This window comes from Oncorhynchus clarkii, chromosome 12, assembly GCF_045791955.1.
Source record: "Oncorhynchus clarkii lewisi isolate Uvic-CL-2024 chromosome 12, UVic_Ocla_1.0, whole genome shotgun sequence".
Taxonomy (NCBI): domain Eukaryota; kingdom Metazoa; phylum Chordata; class Actinopteri; order Salmoniformes; family Salmonidae; genus Oncorhynchus; species Oncorhynchus clarkii.
This window is the reverse complement of record NC_092158.1, coordinates 38,969,075-38,985,931: the sequence shown is the minus strand read 5'-3', so window position 1 is coordinate 38,985,931 and position 16,857 is coordinate 38,969,075. Positions and strand designations below refer to the sequence as shown.

The 16,857-nt window shown below is 41.6% G+C and overlaps 1 protein-coding gene across 2 annotated transcripts in view; it reads left to right on the top strand.

Moving 5' to 3' along the window:
• Positions 1–16,853, top strand: part of LOC139423180 (cell surface glycoprotein MUC18-like) — a 65,400-nt gene extending 48,547 nt beyond the window's left edge. Inside the window, exons 7-16 of one of the 2 annotated variants that reach the window (XM_071174905.1) lie at positions 273–400; positions 5,053–5,197; positions 5,558–5,673; positions 5,863–6,004; positions 6,290–6,420; positions 6,572–6,713; positions 11,650–11,685; positions 13,315–13,444; positions 13,686–13,803; positions 13,940–16,853. In XM_071174905.1, the coding sequence (XP_071031006.1) occupies positions 273–400; positions 5,053–5,197; positions 5,558–5,673; positions 5,863–6,004; positions 6,290–6,420; positions 6,572–6,713; positions 11,650–11,685; positions 13,315–13,444; positions 13,686–13,803; positions 13,940–13,960 (1,109 nt within the window). In that variant the 3' untranslated portion in view covers positions 13,961–16,853. Of the gene's footprint in view, positions 1–272; positions 401–5,052; positions 5,198–5,557; positions 5,674–5,862; positions 6,005–6,289; positions 6,421–6,571; positions 6,714–11,649; positions 11,686–13,314; positions 13,445–13,685; positions 13,804–13,934 lie in introns of both variants that reach the window. The other variant, XM_071174906.1, reaches the window with a different exon arrangement.
• Positions 16,854–16,857: the final 4 nt, after the last annotated feature.

The following is a 16,857-nucleotide window of genomic DNA, read 5'->3' as shown; positions in this document are numbered from 1 at the left end:
AACAAGTCAACAGCTTCTGGGTTGTCAAAATAGTCAACCAACTAATCTAATCCAAACCCACCATCTTTGGCACTCTTTCAATTTTAGCCCACAATGTTTTCTCAATGTGTCTAGTGTTGTTTGAACCAATTTAGCATACCATGACAGTGATGACAAAACACAAACTTTGCTTTTGTCAGTGCTGAGTAAATGACTGGCTTGTAAAGCGGCGTAGCCTGGTGACTTCACCAGGCGTTGAATAGTCCCGTTGATGTATGGTTTTTGTCCCGCAGTCCCCACGACCATCATCGAGTTGTGGAAGGAATCTCCCCAGGGCCTGGTCAAAGAGGGGGACACTGTGGAGCTTCGTTGCCAAGGCGATGGCAATCCCCCGCCGCCCTTCACTTTCAACCGAGAACAAGTAAGAATGGCCCGCTTTTCTGCGTCTGCCTATTGAGTCCAGAGAACCATAAAACGAGGGGGAAAAAATGACACGCAGGAGACATCTGGAGAATGTTTTTGATATTCAGACTCAGGCCTCGGAGTAGAAGTGTAGGCCTTGTGAACGGGACCGCATAATGTTTGACCCTGTGGCTCTGGGGGAGATCTTTGTACCCCGTCGGGCAAGGTCTGTGACTGACTGGAGATCAAAATCCTCAGGATGGAATAGTTCTCATTCCCATGTCTCACACACAATACCCACAGTATGTTCAACTGACCACAATAACACATTTAAGGTTTATCCTGTTGGGTCTTAAGACTGGGATGTGGATAGAAGCATGATTTGGTCATTCAGAGCAGGGGTTCCCTAACCTAATGTAGCAGGCGTAAAATAAATGCCTGAGCGTGACACCCCACATTCTGGTCCTGACGAGAGGAAAAATCTGTCAGGTGAGGTTCAACCAATCCAGTAAATGTGGAGGAGTTAAGTTGGAGTGTTGCCTTGTCAATGTCCAAAAGCATAAGTCGCGTCACAGAAAAGTCTATTAACAGGATCCTTGGGACACCCCAACTCTGACGTCACCCCATAGAGCCCCACAGTGGATGTGTCATAATACCCATAAAACCTAGTGGTCAAATAGGGGAATGGTTCCAATCGTTTTTCCACCCTTCACTTTTCCCATAGGATTTTAAAGACACTTAAAATAAGGGTTGTGTTTTGTTTTAGGTTTACCCTGGAGTGACGTTTTGATAACCATGTAAATCTCTCTCGGACAAGGTGACTTTTATCAGTGGATTCGGCTCTATTTACTCTCAGCTGACACCTTTACTGACAGGTATTGTGTCAATTTAAAACTTGCACAAGACAGTTCAAAGAATTGTCAGTTTAAAGAAATGTTGCCAATTTATAAATGACTAAATATAGCTAACATTAGATAGTTAATACAGAGATTCTTACTTTTACCTCGATTCGGCAGTCTCGTCCAGATCATCAAGGCATTTGTAGTTTTTGTAGGATGGCCACATAAAAATCGTCTCTACTCGGTTACAACACTTACTACCGAGTTCCAAACTGCCTCAGCAAGCAACGTCAGCACAATAACTTTTTGTCGGGAGCTTCATGATATGGGTTTCCTTGGCCAAGCAGCCGCAAACAAGCCTAAATTCACCTTGCGCAATGCCAAGCGTCGGGCTGGAGGGGTGTAAAGCTACGGACATATTCAATCAATCCCTATCCCAGTCTGCTGTGCCCACATACTTCAAGATGGCCACCATTGTTCCTGTTCCCAAGAAAGCTAAGGTAACTGAACTAAATGTCTTTCGCTCCATAGCGCTCACTTCCGTCATCATGAAGTGCTTTGAGAGACTAGTCAAGGGTCATATCACCTCTACCTTACCTGCCACCCTAGACCCACTTCAATTTGCATACCGCCCCAATAGATTCCCAGACGATGCAATCGCCATCACTCTGCACACTGCCCTATCCCATCTGGACAAGAGGAATACCTATGTAAGAATGCTGTTCATTGACTATAGCTCAGCATTCAACACCATAGTACCCTCCAAGCTCATCATTAAGCTCGAGGCCCTGGGTCTGGACCCCGCCCTGTACAACTGGGTCCTGGACTTCCTGACGGGCCGCCCCCAGGTGAAGGTAGGAAATATCACCTCCACTCCGCTGATCCTCGACACTGGGGCCCCACAACGGTGCGTGCTCAGCCCCCTCCTGTACTCCTTGTTCACCCATGACTGTGTGGCCAAGCACGCCTCCAACTCAATCATCAAGTTTGCAGATGACACAACAGTAGTAGGCTTGATTACCAACAATGACGAGACAGCCTACAGGGAGGAGGTGAGGGCTCTGGGAGTGTGGTGCCTGAAAAACAACCTCTCACTCAACGTCAACAAAACAAAGGAGATGATCATGGACTTCAGAAAACAGCAGAGGCAGCACCCCCCTATCCATATCGACTGGACAGCAGTGGAGAAGGTGGAAAGTTTTAAGTTTCTCTGCATATACATCACGGACAAACTGAAATGGTCCACCCACACAGGAGGCTGAAGAAAAGTGCAAATCAATCCCAGAACAACAGCAAAATACATTGTGAAGATGCTGGAGGAAACAGGTACAAAAATATCTATATCCACAGTAAAACAAATCTTATATTGACATAACCTGAAACCATAACGCTCAGCAAGGAAGAAGCCAATGCTCCAAACCGCCATAAAAAGCCAGACTACGGTTTGCAACTCCACATGGGGACAAAGATCATACTTTTTGGAGAAATGTCCTCTGGTCTGATGAAACAAAAATAGAACTGTTTGGCCATAATTACCATCGTTATGTTTGGAGGAAAAATGGGGAAGCTTACAACCCGAAGAACACCATCTCAACCGTGAAGCACGAGGTTGGCAGCATCATGTTATGGAGGTGCTTTGCTGCAGGAGGGTCTGGTGCACTTCACAAAATAGATGGCATCATGAAGACGGAAAATTATGTGTATATATTGAAGCAACATCTCAAGACATCAGTCAGGAAGTTAAAGCTTGGTTGCAAATAGGTCTTCCAAATGGACAATGACCCCAAGCATACTTCCAAAGTTGTGGCAAAATGGCTTAAGGACAACAAAGTCAAGGTATTAGAGTGGCAATCACAAAGCCCTGACCTCATTCCTATCGAAAATGTGTGGGTAGAACTGAAAAAGTGTGTGCGAGCAAGGAGGCCTACAAACCTGACTCAGTTACATCCGCTCTGTCAGGAGGAATGGGCCAAAATTCACCCAACTTATTGTGGGAAGCTTGTGGAAGGCTACCCAAAACGTTTAACCCAAGTTAAACAATTTAAAGGCAATGCTACCAAATACTCATTGAGTGTATGTAAACTTCTGACCCACTGGGAATGTGATGAAAGAAATGAAAGCTGAAATAAATCATTCTCTCTACTATTCTTCTGACATTTCACATTCTTAAAATGAAGTGGTGATCCTAACTGACCTAAGACAGGGAATTGTTACTAGGATTAAATGACAGGAATTGGGAAAAACTGAGTGTAAATGTTTTTGGCTAAGGTGTATGTAAACTTCAGATTTCAACTGTACATGTATTTTAATTAAATGCATTTCAAAATAAATATATTTTGTAGTATTTGATACATTGATCTTTATGGTATTTTGTAATTGTATTTTGTCATTTTTTCCCATCCCTTGGTGTGACAATGGTCTTGGACGGTCGTCTGCACTGCTGAATTCTGCCCTGGCCCTGGGCAAGAACATTTTAGGCCCTCATCTTGGCAGCAGGGAGAATATATATTTTTTTCAATGCACAAAAAATATCACCCCACGACCCACCTGGACCCCTGCTGTGACCCACCAGTGGGTCCCAACCCACAGTGTTGAACCACTGATTAACTTTTTATGGCTGCAGGGGCAGTATTGAGTAGCTTGAATGAAAAGTTGCCCATTGTAAACGGCCAGCTCCTCAGTCTCAGTTGCTAATATATGCATATTATTATTAGTATTGGATAGAAAACACTCTAAAGTTTCCAAAACTGTCAAAATATTGTCTGTGAGTATAACAGAACTGATATTGCAGGCAAAACCCTGAGGAAAATCAAAACAGGAAGTGGCTTCTATTTTGAAAACTCCATGTTCCATAGCCTCCCTTTGCTGGATTTAAAGGGATATGAACCAGATTCCTTTTCCTATCTCTTCCTCAAGGTGTCAAGTCTTCAGACATAGTTTCAGGCTTTTATTTTGAAAAATGAGCCAGAACGATAACATCGCGTCAAGTGGTCACATGAGTTTTGCTCGCGCAACAGAGTTTGGACAGCCATTGTTTTCCCCTCTCCTGCTGTGAAAGACATTTGCGGTTGATATATTATCGATTATATATTTTAAAAACAACCTGAGGATTGATTATAAAAAACGTTTCTGTGGACATTATGGAAACTATTTGGAATTTTTGTCTGCGTTGTGGTGACCGCTCTTTCCTGTGGATTTCTGAACATAACGCGACAAACAAACAGGTATTTTGGATATAAAAATAATCTTTATGGAACAAAAGGAACATTTGTTGTGTAACTGGGAGTTTCGTGAGTGAAAACATCCGAAGATCATCAAAGGTAAACGATTAATTTGTTTGCTTTTCTGATTTTCGTGACCAAGCTTCCTGATGCTAAGTGTACTTAATGTTTTGTCGTGCGATCGATAGACTTACACAAACGCTTGGATTGCTTTCGCTGAAAAGCATAATTAAAAAATCTGACACGACAGGTGGATTAACAAAAGTCTAAGCTGTGTTTTCCTATATTGCATATTGTGATTTCATGAATATAAATATTTGTAGTAATATTTATTGAATGTGCTATGTGCTATGCTATTCAGCGGTTGTTGATGACACTTATCCCGATATCGGGATTGCAGCCATAGGGTCACAGGAACATTTTAAAGGGTTTATATACTGTAGCTCCTGGTAACCAGACTAGTTAAGCTGTTGTTTGGGTGTGACTTAAATAAAAGGTATAGTTCACCCCAAAATGTATGTTTGCCAAAGATTTCCATTCCATAAAAGTATCCAAAATGTAAATGTAGATCCATTAATATGACAGTGTAAACATGGTGTTGCCCCTCTCAGGAGCAGGAGACGGCGCTGGAGGCCAGCGATGACACTTTGGTGCTGAGGGATGTGATCCGTGGGGACAGCGGGGTCTACCAGTGTCGTTCTCTGGACCTGGACACCTACGAGCAGGTCACGGGAGACATGCAGCTCACTATCCACTGTAAGTTAGCTAACACACACTGAAACATGCGCATGCACACGTACACTTGTATTTTCTTATGCTCTGTTTAGACTGGAAGTGGTTGAATTAGTTACTTGACTGAGTTTACGCCATCAATTATTTTTTACCCATGGCCCTTTGATTACCAAGATAGCTCTGCTGTTGTGTTCCAATTGCTCACTGTCACTGCATCACTTCATTACTCATTAAGATAATTTACATTTTCACCGCCGATTAACATGATTTGCAGTGATGTAATTCAAATTGAGAAGGCATTTGAATGGAAAAAGCTTGCATGGACCACACACCAGCATGGTACTTAGCAATGTCTTGTCCTCACATCATGTCTACTCTCTCCAGATCTGGATCCAGCTGTTGTGGTGCCCAAAGACTCTGAGATCTTGTTAAAAGGAGAGAGTCTGACTGCTACCTGCAACGCTCTGTCTTCCCTGGAAACTGCCACTGTCTGGTTCAAGGTACAGTATACCCCGTAATAAGCACTAACTTAGTGCTTTAAATGCAACACAGTTATTAGACTGACATAACAGATGACCATGTCACTTGCCGAATGTAGCTAATCAGGCATTGTCATTCAGTTATGTGGACTTAGTAATGTTCCCTCTTATATGTCTTATGTTTGTGTGTATAATTTTGTCTTTGTGTAGAATCGGCAGCAGGTTGGAAAAGGCCACATGCTGTTCTTGCAGGATGCCACCTATGACACGGCAGGAGAGTATGTGTGTGAGGTGACTGTTTCTTCTCTGCCTGGACTGCACACCTCTGGCTCGGTCCACATCATCGTCCAGGGTGAGTCACCACGCCACCACATGTACTCTCTGTAACATACAGTCCATTTCTGGGGAACTCCCAGGGGGGTACACATTTTAGCTTTAGCCCAGCACTTTCACTACTTGGTGATTAGTTGTATCAGGTGTGATATGATAGGATAGAACAAAAACACATCCACCCTGGTTGTTCTACCAGAAACAATGGATTGAGAAACAATGGATTGAGTTTTTCAGATAACATGTTTTCAAAAACGGTCTTTTACTAGAGTCTATAATGTATATGTGTTTGTAACCCGTCTCCCAGGTGCTCCCCAGATGAAGGACGCTGACAGGGAGGTTGAAATGGATGAGGGAACTGGGAAGTGGGTGAACCTGAGCTGTGAGGCACATGCACACCCCCTGCCCACCTTCTCCTGGACCGTGACTGGCAGCCAGGTAAAACAGGGCTTGGTAGTACAATGGGCAGTTTACATATGTGGGCATGTTTACATTGCATGAATTTAGATTTTTTGTAATGCTATCTAATTGTCTTGGTTATGTCTGTTTCCGATGCACATTGGTGTGTGTGTGTGCTGTGTGTTAACAGAGCTGGCGCGAGGTGCTGACCAGAGCCACGGAGCACAGCACTATCAGCCTGGTGTCCGTCAAAGTGACCTCTGACATCACAGCCTTCTGCAACGCCACCAACGATATTGGCACAGAGACAAAGTCCTTCAGCATCAGAGCCAGTAAGCCACCCTGCCACATACACTACATAGGAATATGGGCATTAGTGTTGCGCGGGTTGACTCATTACCCGCAGTCCCCACAGTTATAAATGTGGGGCGGGCGGGTTTAGGGTCATGAAACATCGTGTGGATGAAGGGCAGGTTGAATAATGAGAAAACAATACATTAAAAATCCATAAATGATTAATTCTTGTGCAATTCATATCTATAGGCTACACTGAGGTTTTTCTTTCTTTCTTTTTATTTTAGTGCATAGCCTAAGCCTGATCTTTAGGGCCTAACTGTAGAACAACAAATACATGCTAATTGCCAAGGGCCAGAACAATAGTCTAATGTTTGAGAAAGATTTGGTGACGTGGTGAAAGAGGCTGATAGCAGTGTTACGTGTGATAATTGTGAGGCGCTATACAAATTCGACAGTCATAAGATGGGGACTTGAAAATGGCCCGTCAAAGGAACTGAATTAAATGGAATACTGGACACTACTGTAGGTCTATAGCCTCTCACATAGTCTAATATAATATGAACTCCTGCAGAATTAATCATTTCTTGCAGTAAAATTATACACCAAATGTAAATTTTTACTCTTGAACAGGAGTGGAGAAATATGATTTTTTTATTTCAGCATCTTGAGAGAACGAATTCACGTTTAGGGACCGTCTGTAAAGGTGCTATCTTTATCAGCATCATAAAAGATGATAGTATTTCAATCACATAAGATATGCATCCAAGCTGAACTGAAATCTTATCAAAAACATTTTGGTTCATTTTAACAGCTTTTAAAGACTAACTTTCATTTTTTTTTTTTTTTATCATTTTAAACCAGATGTTTTAGGCATAGTTATAGTGAAATACGTCAATTCTGGTCTTCATTTAGACAGTTTGTTGCAAAAGTGATACGCTATACAGTGGGGCAAAAAAGTATTTAGTCAGCCACCAATTGTGCAAGTTCTCCCACTTAAAAAGATGAGAGAGGCCTGTAATTTTCATCATAGGTACACTTCAACTATGACAGACAAAATGAGAAAAAAAAATCCAGAAAATCACATTGTAGGATTTTTTATGAATTTATTTGCAATTTATGGTGGAAAATAAGTATTTGGTCACCTACAAACAAGCAAGATTTCTGGCTCTCACAGACCTGTAACTTCTTCTTTAAGAGGCTCCTCTGTCCTCCACACGTTACCTGTATTAATGGCACCTGTTTGAACTTGTTATCAGTATAAAATACACCTGTCCACAACCTCAAACAGTCACACTCCAAACTCCACTATGGCCAAGACCAGAGAGCTGTCAAAGGACACCAGAAACAAAATTGTAGACCTGCACCAGGCTGGGAAGACTGAATCTGCAATAGGTAAGCAGCTTGGTTTGAAGAAATCAACTGTGGGAGCAATTATTAGGAAATGGAAGACATACAAGACATACACTGATAATCTCCCTCGATCTGGGGCTCCACGCAAGATCTCACCCCGTGGGGTCAAAATGATCACAAGAACCACACGGGGGGACCTAGTGAATGACCTGCAGAGAGCTGGGACCAAAGTAACAAAGCCTACCATCAGTAACACACTACGCCGCCAGGGACTCAAATCCTGCAGTGCCAGACGTGTCCCCCTGCTTAAGCCAGTACATGTCCAAGCCCGTCTGAAGTTTGCTAGAGAGCATTTGGATGATCCAGAAGAAGATTGGGAGAATGTCATATGGTCAGATGAAACCAAAATATAACTTTTTGGTAAAAACTCAATTCGTCGTGTTTGGAGGACAAAAATGCTGAGTTGCATCCAAAGAACACCATACCTACTGTGAAGCATGGGTGGAAACATCATGCTTTGGGGCTGTTTTTCTGCAAAGGGACCAGGACGACTGATCCGTGTAAAGGAAAGAATGAATGGGGCCATGTATCGTGAGATTTTTAGTGAAAACCTCCTTCCATCAGCAAGGGCATTGAAGATGAAACGTGGCTGGGTCTTTCAGCATGACAATGATCCCAAATTCACCGCCCGGCAACGAAGGAGTGGCTTCGTAAGAAGCATTTCAAGGTCCTGGAGTGGCCTAGCCAGTCTCCAGATCTCAACCCCATAGAAAATCTTTGGAGGGAGTTGAAAGTCCGTGTTGCCCAGCAACAGCCCCAAAACATCACTGCTCTAGAGGAGATCTGCATGGAGGAATGAGTCAAAATACCATCAACAGTGTGTGAAAACCTTGTGAAGACTTACAGAAAACGTTTGACCTCTGTCATTGCCAACAAAGAGTATATAACAAAGTATTGAGATAAACTTTTGTTATTGACCAATACTTATTTTCCACCATACACATCCATTTCTGACATGTGTATAAAAATGTATAAAAATGTGCATACAGCCATGTAATCTCTATAGACAAACATTGGCAGTAGAATGGACTTAATGAAGAGCTCAGTGACTTTCAACTTGGCACCGTCATAGGATGTCAGTTCATCAAATTCCTGCCCTGCTAGAGCTGCTTCGGTCAACTGTAAGTGCTGTTATTGTGAAGTGGGAACGTCTAGGAGCAACATCAGCTTAGCCGCAAAGTGGTAGGCCACACAAGCTTACAGAACGGGACTGCTGTAGCGCATTAAAGTTGTCTGTCCTCGGTTGCAACACTCACTACCGAGTTCCAAACTGCCTCTGGAAGCAACTTCAGCACAATAACTGTTGGTCGGGAGCTTGGGTTTCCATGATTTTGGAATGAGATGTTCGACGAGCAGGTATCCACATACTTTTTTGGGCCATGTAGTGTATACAGTTGAAATCTGAAGTTTACATACACCTTAGCCAAATACATTTAAACTCAGTTTTTCACAATTCCTGTCATTTAATCCTAGTAAACATTCCCTCACTTAGGTCAGTTAGGATCACCACTTAATTGTAAGAATGTGAAATGGGAGAATAATAGTAGCGAGAATGATTTATTTCTGCTTTTATTTCTTTCATCACATTCCCAGTGGGTCAGAAGTTTACATACGCTCAATTAGTATTTGGTAGCATTGCCTTTAAATTGTTTAACTTGGGTCAAACGTTTCGGGTAGCCTTCCACAAGCTTCCCACAATAAGTTGGGTGAATTTTGGCACATTCTTTCATGACAGAGCTGGTGTAACTGAGTCAGGTTTGTAGGCCTCCTTGCTCGCACATGCTTTTTCAGTTCTGCCCACACATTTTCCATAGGATTGAGGTCAGGGCTTTGTGATGGCCACTCCAATACCTTGACTTTGTTGTCAAGGTATTAAGCCATTTTGCCACAACTTTGGAAGTATGCTTGGGGTCATTGTCCATTTGGAAGACCCATTTGCGACGAAGATTAACTTCCTGACGGACGTCTTGAGATGTTACTTCAATATATCCACATAATTTTCCTACCTCATGACGCCATCTATTTTGTGAAGTGCACCAGACCCTCCTGCAGCAAAGCCCCCCCCCGTGCTTCACGGTTGGGATGGTGTTCTTCGGTTTGCAAGCCTCCTCCTCTTTCCTCCAAACATAACAATGGCCAAACAGTTCTATTTTTGTTTCATCAGACCAGAGGACATTTCTCCAAAATGTACGATCTTTGTCCCCATGTGCAGTTGCAAACCGTAGACTGATATTTTTATAGATATTTTTGCACCTGTTTCCTCCAGCATCTTCACAAGGTCCTTTGCTGTTGTCATGGGATTGATTTGCACTTTTCGCACCAAAGTACTTTCATCTCTAGGAGACCGAACACGTCTCCTTCCTGAGCGGAATGACGGCTGTGTGGTCCCATGGTGTTTATACTTGCATACTGTTGTTTGTACAGATGAACGTGGTACCTTCAAGGATGAACCTTGAAAATTTTCTTAACAGATTTCTTTTGATTTTCCCATGATGTCAAGCAAAGAAGCACTGAGTTTGAAGGTAGGCCTTGAAATACATCCACAGGTACACCTCCAATTGACTCAAATGATGTCAGTTAGCCTATCAGAAGCTTCGAAAGCCATGACATCATTTTCTGAAATCTTCCATGCTGTTTAAAGGCACAGTCAACTTAGTGTATTTAAACTTCTGACCCACTGGAATTGTGATACAGTGAATTATAAGTGAAATAACCTGTCTGTAAACAATTGTAGGAAAAATTACTTGTGTCATGCACAACGTAGATGTCCTAACCGATTTGCCAAAACTCTAGTTTTGTTTATATGTTTATATTCATAGCTACATCCATCAGACTTAACAAGAAATAGATGACAATGCTGGGAATGTCAACTTGTTGTATTTTTTCCCAACTGCTATGACTGATTGGTGGCACAGTCTGATAAGACTGTTGCATCATAGTTCAGAAAATGTGAGTTCTAATCCTTTATTTGAAATATTAATCCCATGCCCACACACTTCTAATTCTGAAAAGTGAAAGCATGCCTGTGAAAGGGGTCACACCGGTCGTAGTTGTAGGTTTTTATACGGTACCCAAGACCAATCTGTAAGTTAATTTGACCATTGAAAAAAGAGCTACGGTGTAAAAATGCGGATTGAATTGAGCCCCTAATCTTAATTTTCAAGGTGATGATTGCACTTTTCTTCCCGACGCCGCAATAAATATGAGTCCACTTTTAAAATATTTGTTTTGCCCCACATGGGGGATTTGAACTTACCGCAAATGGCAGTAAATGGCAGGAACTCAGCACCTTATCACTGTGATCTAACTGTCCAGATGTGTATTTCCTCGCAGTGAACATCATTGTATTATCAGAGCGTGACAGTGGACCTCTGGTAAAGTATGCTTTAGTGAGAAAGTTTTGGGATCAAGGACAACTACGTTTACCCACCCCCAAAATGGATATTTATGAGCAATTTCCCACACCCACAATAAAAATACATTTTTATTTTAAACAGCTCACTAATGTATATTGTTGATGGGAAGGTCTTACATTTTCGTTGTTGTTTTGCTTGTCCACAGTTCCCATGGTCACTTCAACTGCGCCCTACTCACCCGGTAAGACAGCAATCTCGCTATTATTTTGTTCTTGCTGATCTCTGTTTCTCCTCATCTTTTTTTAAAGGAGAACAGGAGCATATTTTATCACTTTTATTTAGACAGTTGGAAGTAGTACAGAGAAGAAACAGCACAAATGTGTGGGATGGAATTCCTACCCATGTCACTATGGGTAACGTGCTTTGGAGGCTTCAGCGCTACCACTGAACCACGCTCCCACACTGTCTGTTCTTCTTCACCTTTAGATCACTCTTATCTAGTTGAGAAGAACTTTTAGATTTTTTTTCATTTGCTTTCTCTCAACTTTTGTTTGATTCTCTCTGAATGCACACCAACCCAGACAATGAAGGATAAGCCAACGAGGCAACTAAATAATTAATGATTTTCATACGGGCAAAGTGTTCGCTGGAACGAGTGGGAGGATTGGCTCTGCTCATTGCCTGCGGGTACATTTAAAATTCTGTCTGAAAGAGACAAATCTAACAGGAAAAAAAGAGCAAGACAACACTTATAGTGGTCGAGTTCCAAAATATAGTGGTCGAGTGCCAAAATCACTTATATTTACTTATTATTGGGGAAGTTAATGCGCTGTCTCACTGTTTTATTGAGCTGTTGCAATATAAATTCTCATAAACCCACACCCAGACTATTGTTTCCCTTTTAACGAGGGCTTACTGCATGGTTAAATATAGGAGTTAATTGCTCTGGTAGGTAGTAGCACACTCTAATTTCCTCCTGGGGGGATTGCACTGAAATGTTGATGGCTCTGTCACAGGGGCAGGCCAGGGCTATTTCCCATCTCTCTCTGCCCAGTGTCTGGAGCACTCACTCACAAAGCAAGAAAGCTGAAGCTGGGAAGTTAATGTGTATATTCAAACCCATTTTTACATTAAAAACCACACCAGCCTGTAGGGAACATACAGTAATTTGTACAATGTTCCGAACACAACAAATTAACTACATCTATTGTGCCATTCTGTCAGAGAACCAGGAAATTGACATTTGATTTGTTTCCCAATCTGCTTCTTATGACTTGGCCATAATTCATTACCAATAGCTCCATACTCTACAACTGTTGTACAATCTGGATCCCAGGACTCCCTGGAAAACAGTGGCTGTTACTGAGTGGACTATCCTGGCTAGTGGCTACTATCCTCCACATCTTTTATATGTTTTGTCCTACTACTACATCTATTTTTGTTGGTATTGCAAGAAGAGGATGGGCCACCCATCCCTGGCCACTATGCTTCTGAATTTGCTTCTGCCTTCTCTTTGGGGTCATGGCTGGGTTATTTACAGTAACCACTTTCTGACATCTGCTGATGTAGCAAATCTGAAAATGTTATTGTACGAGTCATTTTGGCCTTTTTATGTCTTGGGTATATGTTGTCTGTCTAGGGATGTTTTCACTTGGTTTTTTTACACTAAGGGCACTCTCACATCATGGGTCATGGGTCATGGGTCTTTGGTCACGTGTATAGGCAGCACAGGTGACCAGGAAGTGTTTACCCTTATCATGTCTGGATGATTCTCCATGATCATTCTCCATTCTCCCAGTTTATCGGATCGGTGAACAGGTGTAAGCATTAACCTGAGCTTGCCCTCCCCTCTGTCTGTCTGTCTATATAGCTGAGGGCAATGGTGTGATCATTGTGGTTATCATCCTCTGTATCCTTCTGCTGGCCATCCTGGGCAGTGTGCTCTACTTCCTCCACAAGAAGGGAAAGATCCCCTGTGGCCGCTCTGGCAAGCAGGAGATGTGAGTATTGCACTTTAACAACTGGTCTAGGGACAGGTTTTGTGTCTAGTTCTATAAGGTAGGTGCTACACATTTGTGGTGTGTTAGGATAAATTACAATGTAAACCACCCTGAGTACTTGAAAAAGTGTTATGTAAATGTTTTCTATATGATCCTCCATAGATTAGTTTTTTTGCCTCTAAGAATGTGATACTGTCCTCACTAGAGAGGACTTTTGAGAGTTTGTGCTCTCCATCCACAGCACCAAGGAGAACTCCAACAAAGATGACATTGTGGTGGAGATGAAGACTAACACCAAGACCGAGGATGCCGGACTTCTGAAGGGCGTCAACGGTGACAAGAATGGCCCCAGCGACCAGGTAACTATGGATACGAAAACTATACGCTAAACAGAAGTAGCCTACTGTCTAATGTATTTCTTGAATCTCGCATGGCTCACCGAATTGACATCTTCTGGTGTTTTTTTCTCCGTGTGTGTTTTTCCCTGGAGTAAAGTACATGGATCTGAGGAAGTGACATATGCAGAGGGCCGAGCTCTGACGTGGCCAGCCGAAGTTCTTCGCCACCCCACCACATCCACCCACAATCCAAGGCTAGACTACTGGAAGCCTTGGAAAAATCAGCTTTCACAATCACTTTATAATTAGGACTCAATCAATCACTTTCCCCTCATTTCTTCTGTGTTCAGCAATATTCCCCATATCTGGCCAAAACCACACAGGAATACACACCACAGATTTTAAGGTGTATGATAGAGGTTTGTAGGATGTTTTGATTGCTCCGTTTTACTGTTTCTTCTTTTGTACCGTTTCCCCAAAGCCTTTTTGATTTGATTTGATTTAGCTGTTTTCAAGTGTACGATGACTTTCATTAATTGTGCGTTATAAACTTTATAAAGTGTATATATTATATATATTTCGTTATTTAAGATATTTTGACACATACCTTTCAGACTTCATGGTAGTATCTGTTTATGGTGTCATTTTGCTTTAGCTATTCATCCATGATCCATGTTTAGGCGTTCCAACATTATCTAATGGAGGTGATTTGACCATAAATGTCACTCAAGTCAGGCCAAGGGTTCTCTCTTCATATCTTCACCCTCTTAGGGCTCTATTCAATCTGTAACTCTGAAGTGTTACAGATTCCACAATATAAATGTTAAGATCATTTCCGATTGAACCGACATAAGCAGCGTTTACCGTGAATACAGTCTCCGCTAAAGCAAGAACATTGCCTTTAAATTACAATCATGCTGTAAAGCTGAATTTCCTCGATGTGGATTAAATAGAGCCCTCAGTTTCTTTTCTGATTGCTATGTCTTCTTAAGCACTATCAGTGGAAACTTAAAGGTACTACATGTAACAATTCAACAACGAACCGTCTCTTGTTGTCAAATTGACTGGGGTCAGCAAATCTGTTGTTGTCAAATGGACTGGTCCGTTGTTGAATTGACAATACAAGATTTGCTGGCTTCAGTCAATTTGACAACAAGAGATGGTCTGTCTTTTGATAGCCAATACGGCTGCACCATTTGAATGCAATTTTGTGGAGGCAGAATGTAAAACAAATTGAAATAAATATTGTGAAACTATAATTTCACTATAACTATACATATATTAAGGACATTTTCTGAAATTACAATGGAAAAATATTACATATAGCCCTTTAAGTCCCCACACGGAAACTCCCTGCCACGGGGGGGGGCAAGATGGATCTAAATCCTCAGTCTGTGTTGACATGTTCCAGCAGTCACACCACTGAATTACAGGACTCTCCTCTTCTACTCTAATCACCATTTACTTATCTTACATGTACACCCAGATGTAAGAAGTATGTGATCTGTGGCAGTATACATGACCTGTTGTCTCCCAAAGCTAATGCAAAGATGGTTAGTTTTGTGAATGGTCTACTATCAGTGGACCAGTTGCTGTTATGTTTTTTGTTTTTACTTTTCTTTTGGAAACCTACAGTAAATATACTGGTGTTCAAGACCTGATCCGATGAATAATCAGATTGTGTCTACAACTCTACATTCTTCAAAGCTCTGTTGTACACAATTATAACGCAATTATTTTTTATCCATTAATCATTAATGATATCAATATGATATTCATAATATGCTAATCTGTTGACATTGGACCAATTACCCATTGTAATGTTTAGAGAGACATACAAAATGTCACATTTTGTGGGTGTGTATATATGCACTATATTGGCTGACTAAAAGCTTTGACAGCTATACTCCATCATAAGACATAAGTTCTGGAGCTGCCTATCTGAAGAGAGAAAGCCTCAAGTAAATCAGGGAACGAGTGAGCTTGTCATGTCAGATAAGCAGTAGTGGCCCAATGCTTTGCCACCGTTAAGTAAATGTCAGATAAGCAGTAGTGGCCCAATGCTTTGCCACCGTTAAATAAATGTCAGATAAGCAGTAGTGGCCCAATGCTTTGCCACCGTTAAGTAAATGGCGAAACGCCATGCCAACAGCCATTTAAATTTAGTCAGCAAAACTCGCCCATCCGGATGGGTCGTTCTCTTGTGAACTACTGTCGAGCTCTTTTACTGTTTGTAATCGTAGCATAAGAACCTTTGTAGCCATGGCCTTCAACTGTCTTTTTTTAAATGGCATACTGTTTTATAATCAGCCGTGCCTGTGGAAATTTGTCTCATTTTGAAAATGAAAGATACACTGAATATTTGCTTTTTTCTTATTTGCTCTGTGTATTTCTTTGTGTTTGGGTGAGCACCAAGCAGACCTGAAGGTCATTTTGTGTGTGATCCATTTTGGATGCTTATTGTAAGTTGTGTGCAGGGAAGAAGTTGTTGCTCTGATTTGTATCATTTACGGAATGGTGATATGTTAGAGTTCAATTTGTACAAATAGTGTATGTTGTGATCCTAACATTGCCTTCAAAGGTAATATTTTAGTGGTCATTGTAAGTGTTTAGTTGAAATGTAATACATTTTGTTCAGCCTGCTTTCATCCTGCCATTGGACTGCAGATAGTGGACCTTTGGTAGTAGTATGACAACTGTGTGCCTTTTTTGTTCAGTCTGGTTTAGTTGTGTTATAGTGTAGTGTTTTGATGCTTATGGAAGGAAGAGGTCTGGACATGAGTGTTTCATTCATTTATGTCACCCAAAGACAGATCCCAACACAGGAGAAGGAAAAACTTGTGGCCTAGATGTAAAATAGGTCACTGTTAGTCATAACATATCACTTGGTGGTGTTTGCTATCTGGAACAGCTACTGGTGGACAAGAATGTTTGGACCAGCAGTTTCATTGTTTTGTAATGTTTTGATTTTGCAAATGTGTGTAAATTAAGTTTAGTTCTTGTGATTTGATGCTTGCATTTTTTACAATTCTTTTTTGCAAGAAAATGCCAAATAAAAAAGTTAAATTTGATGTT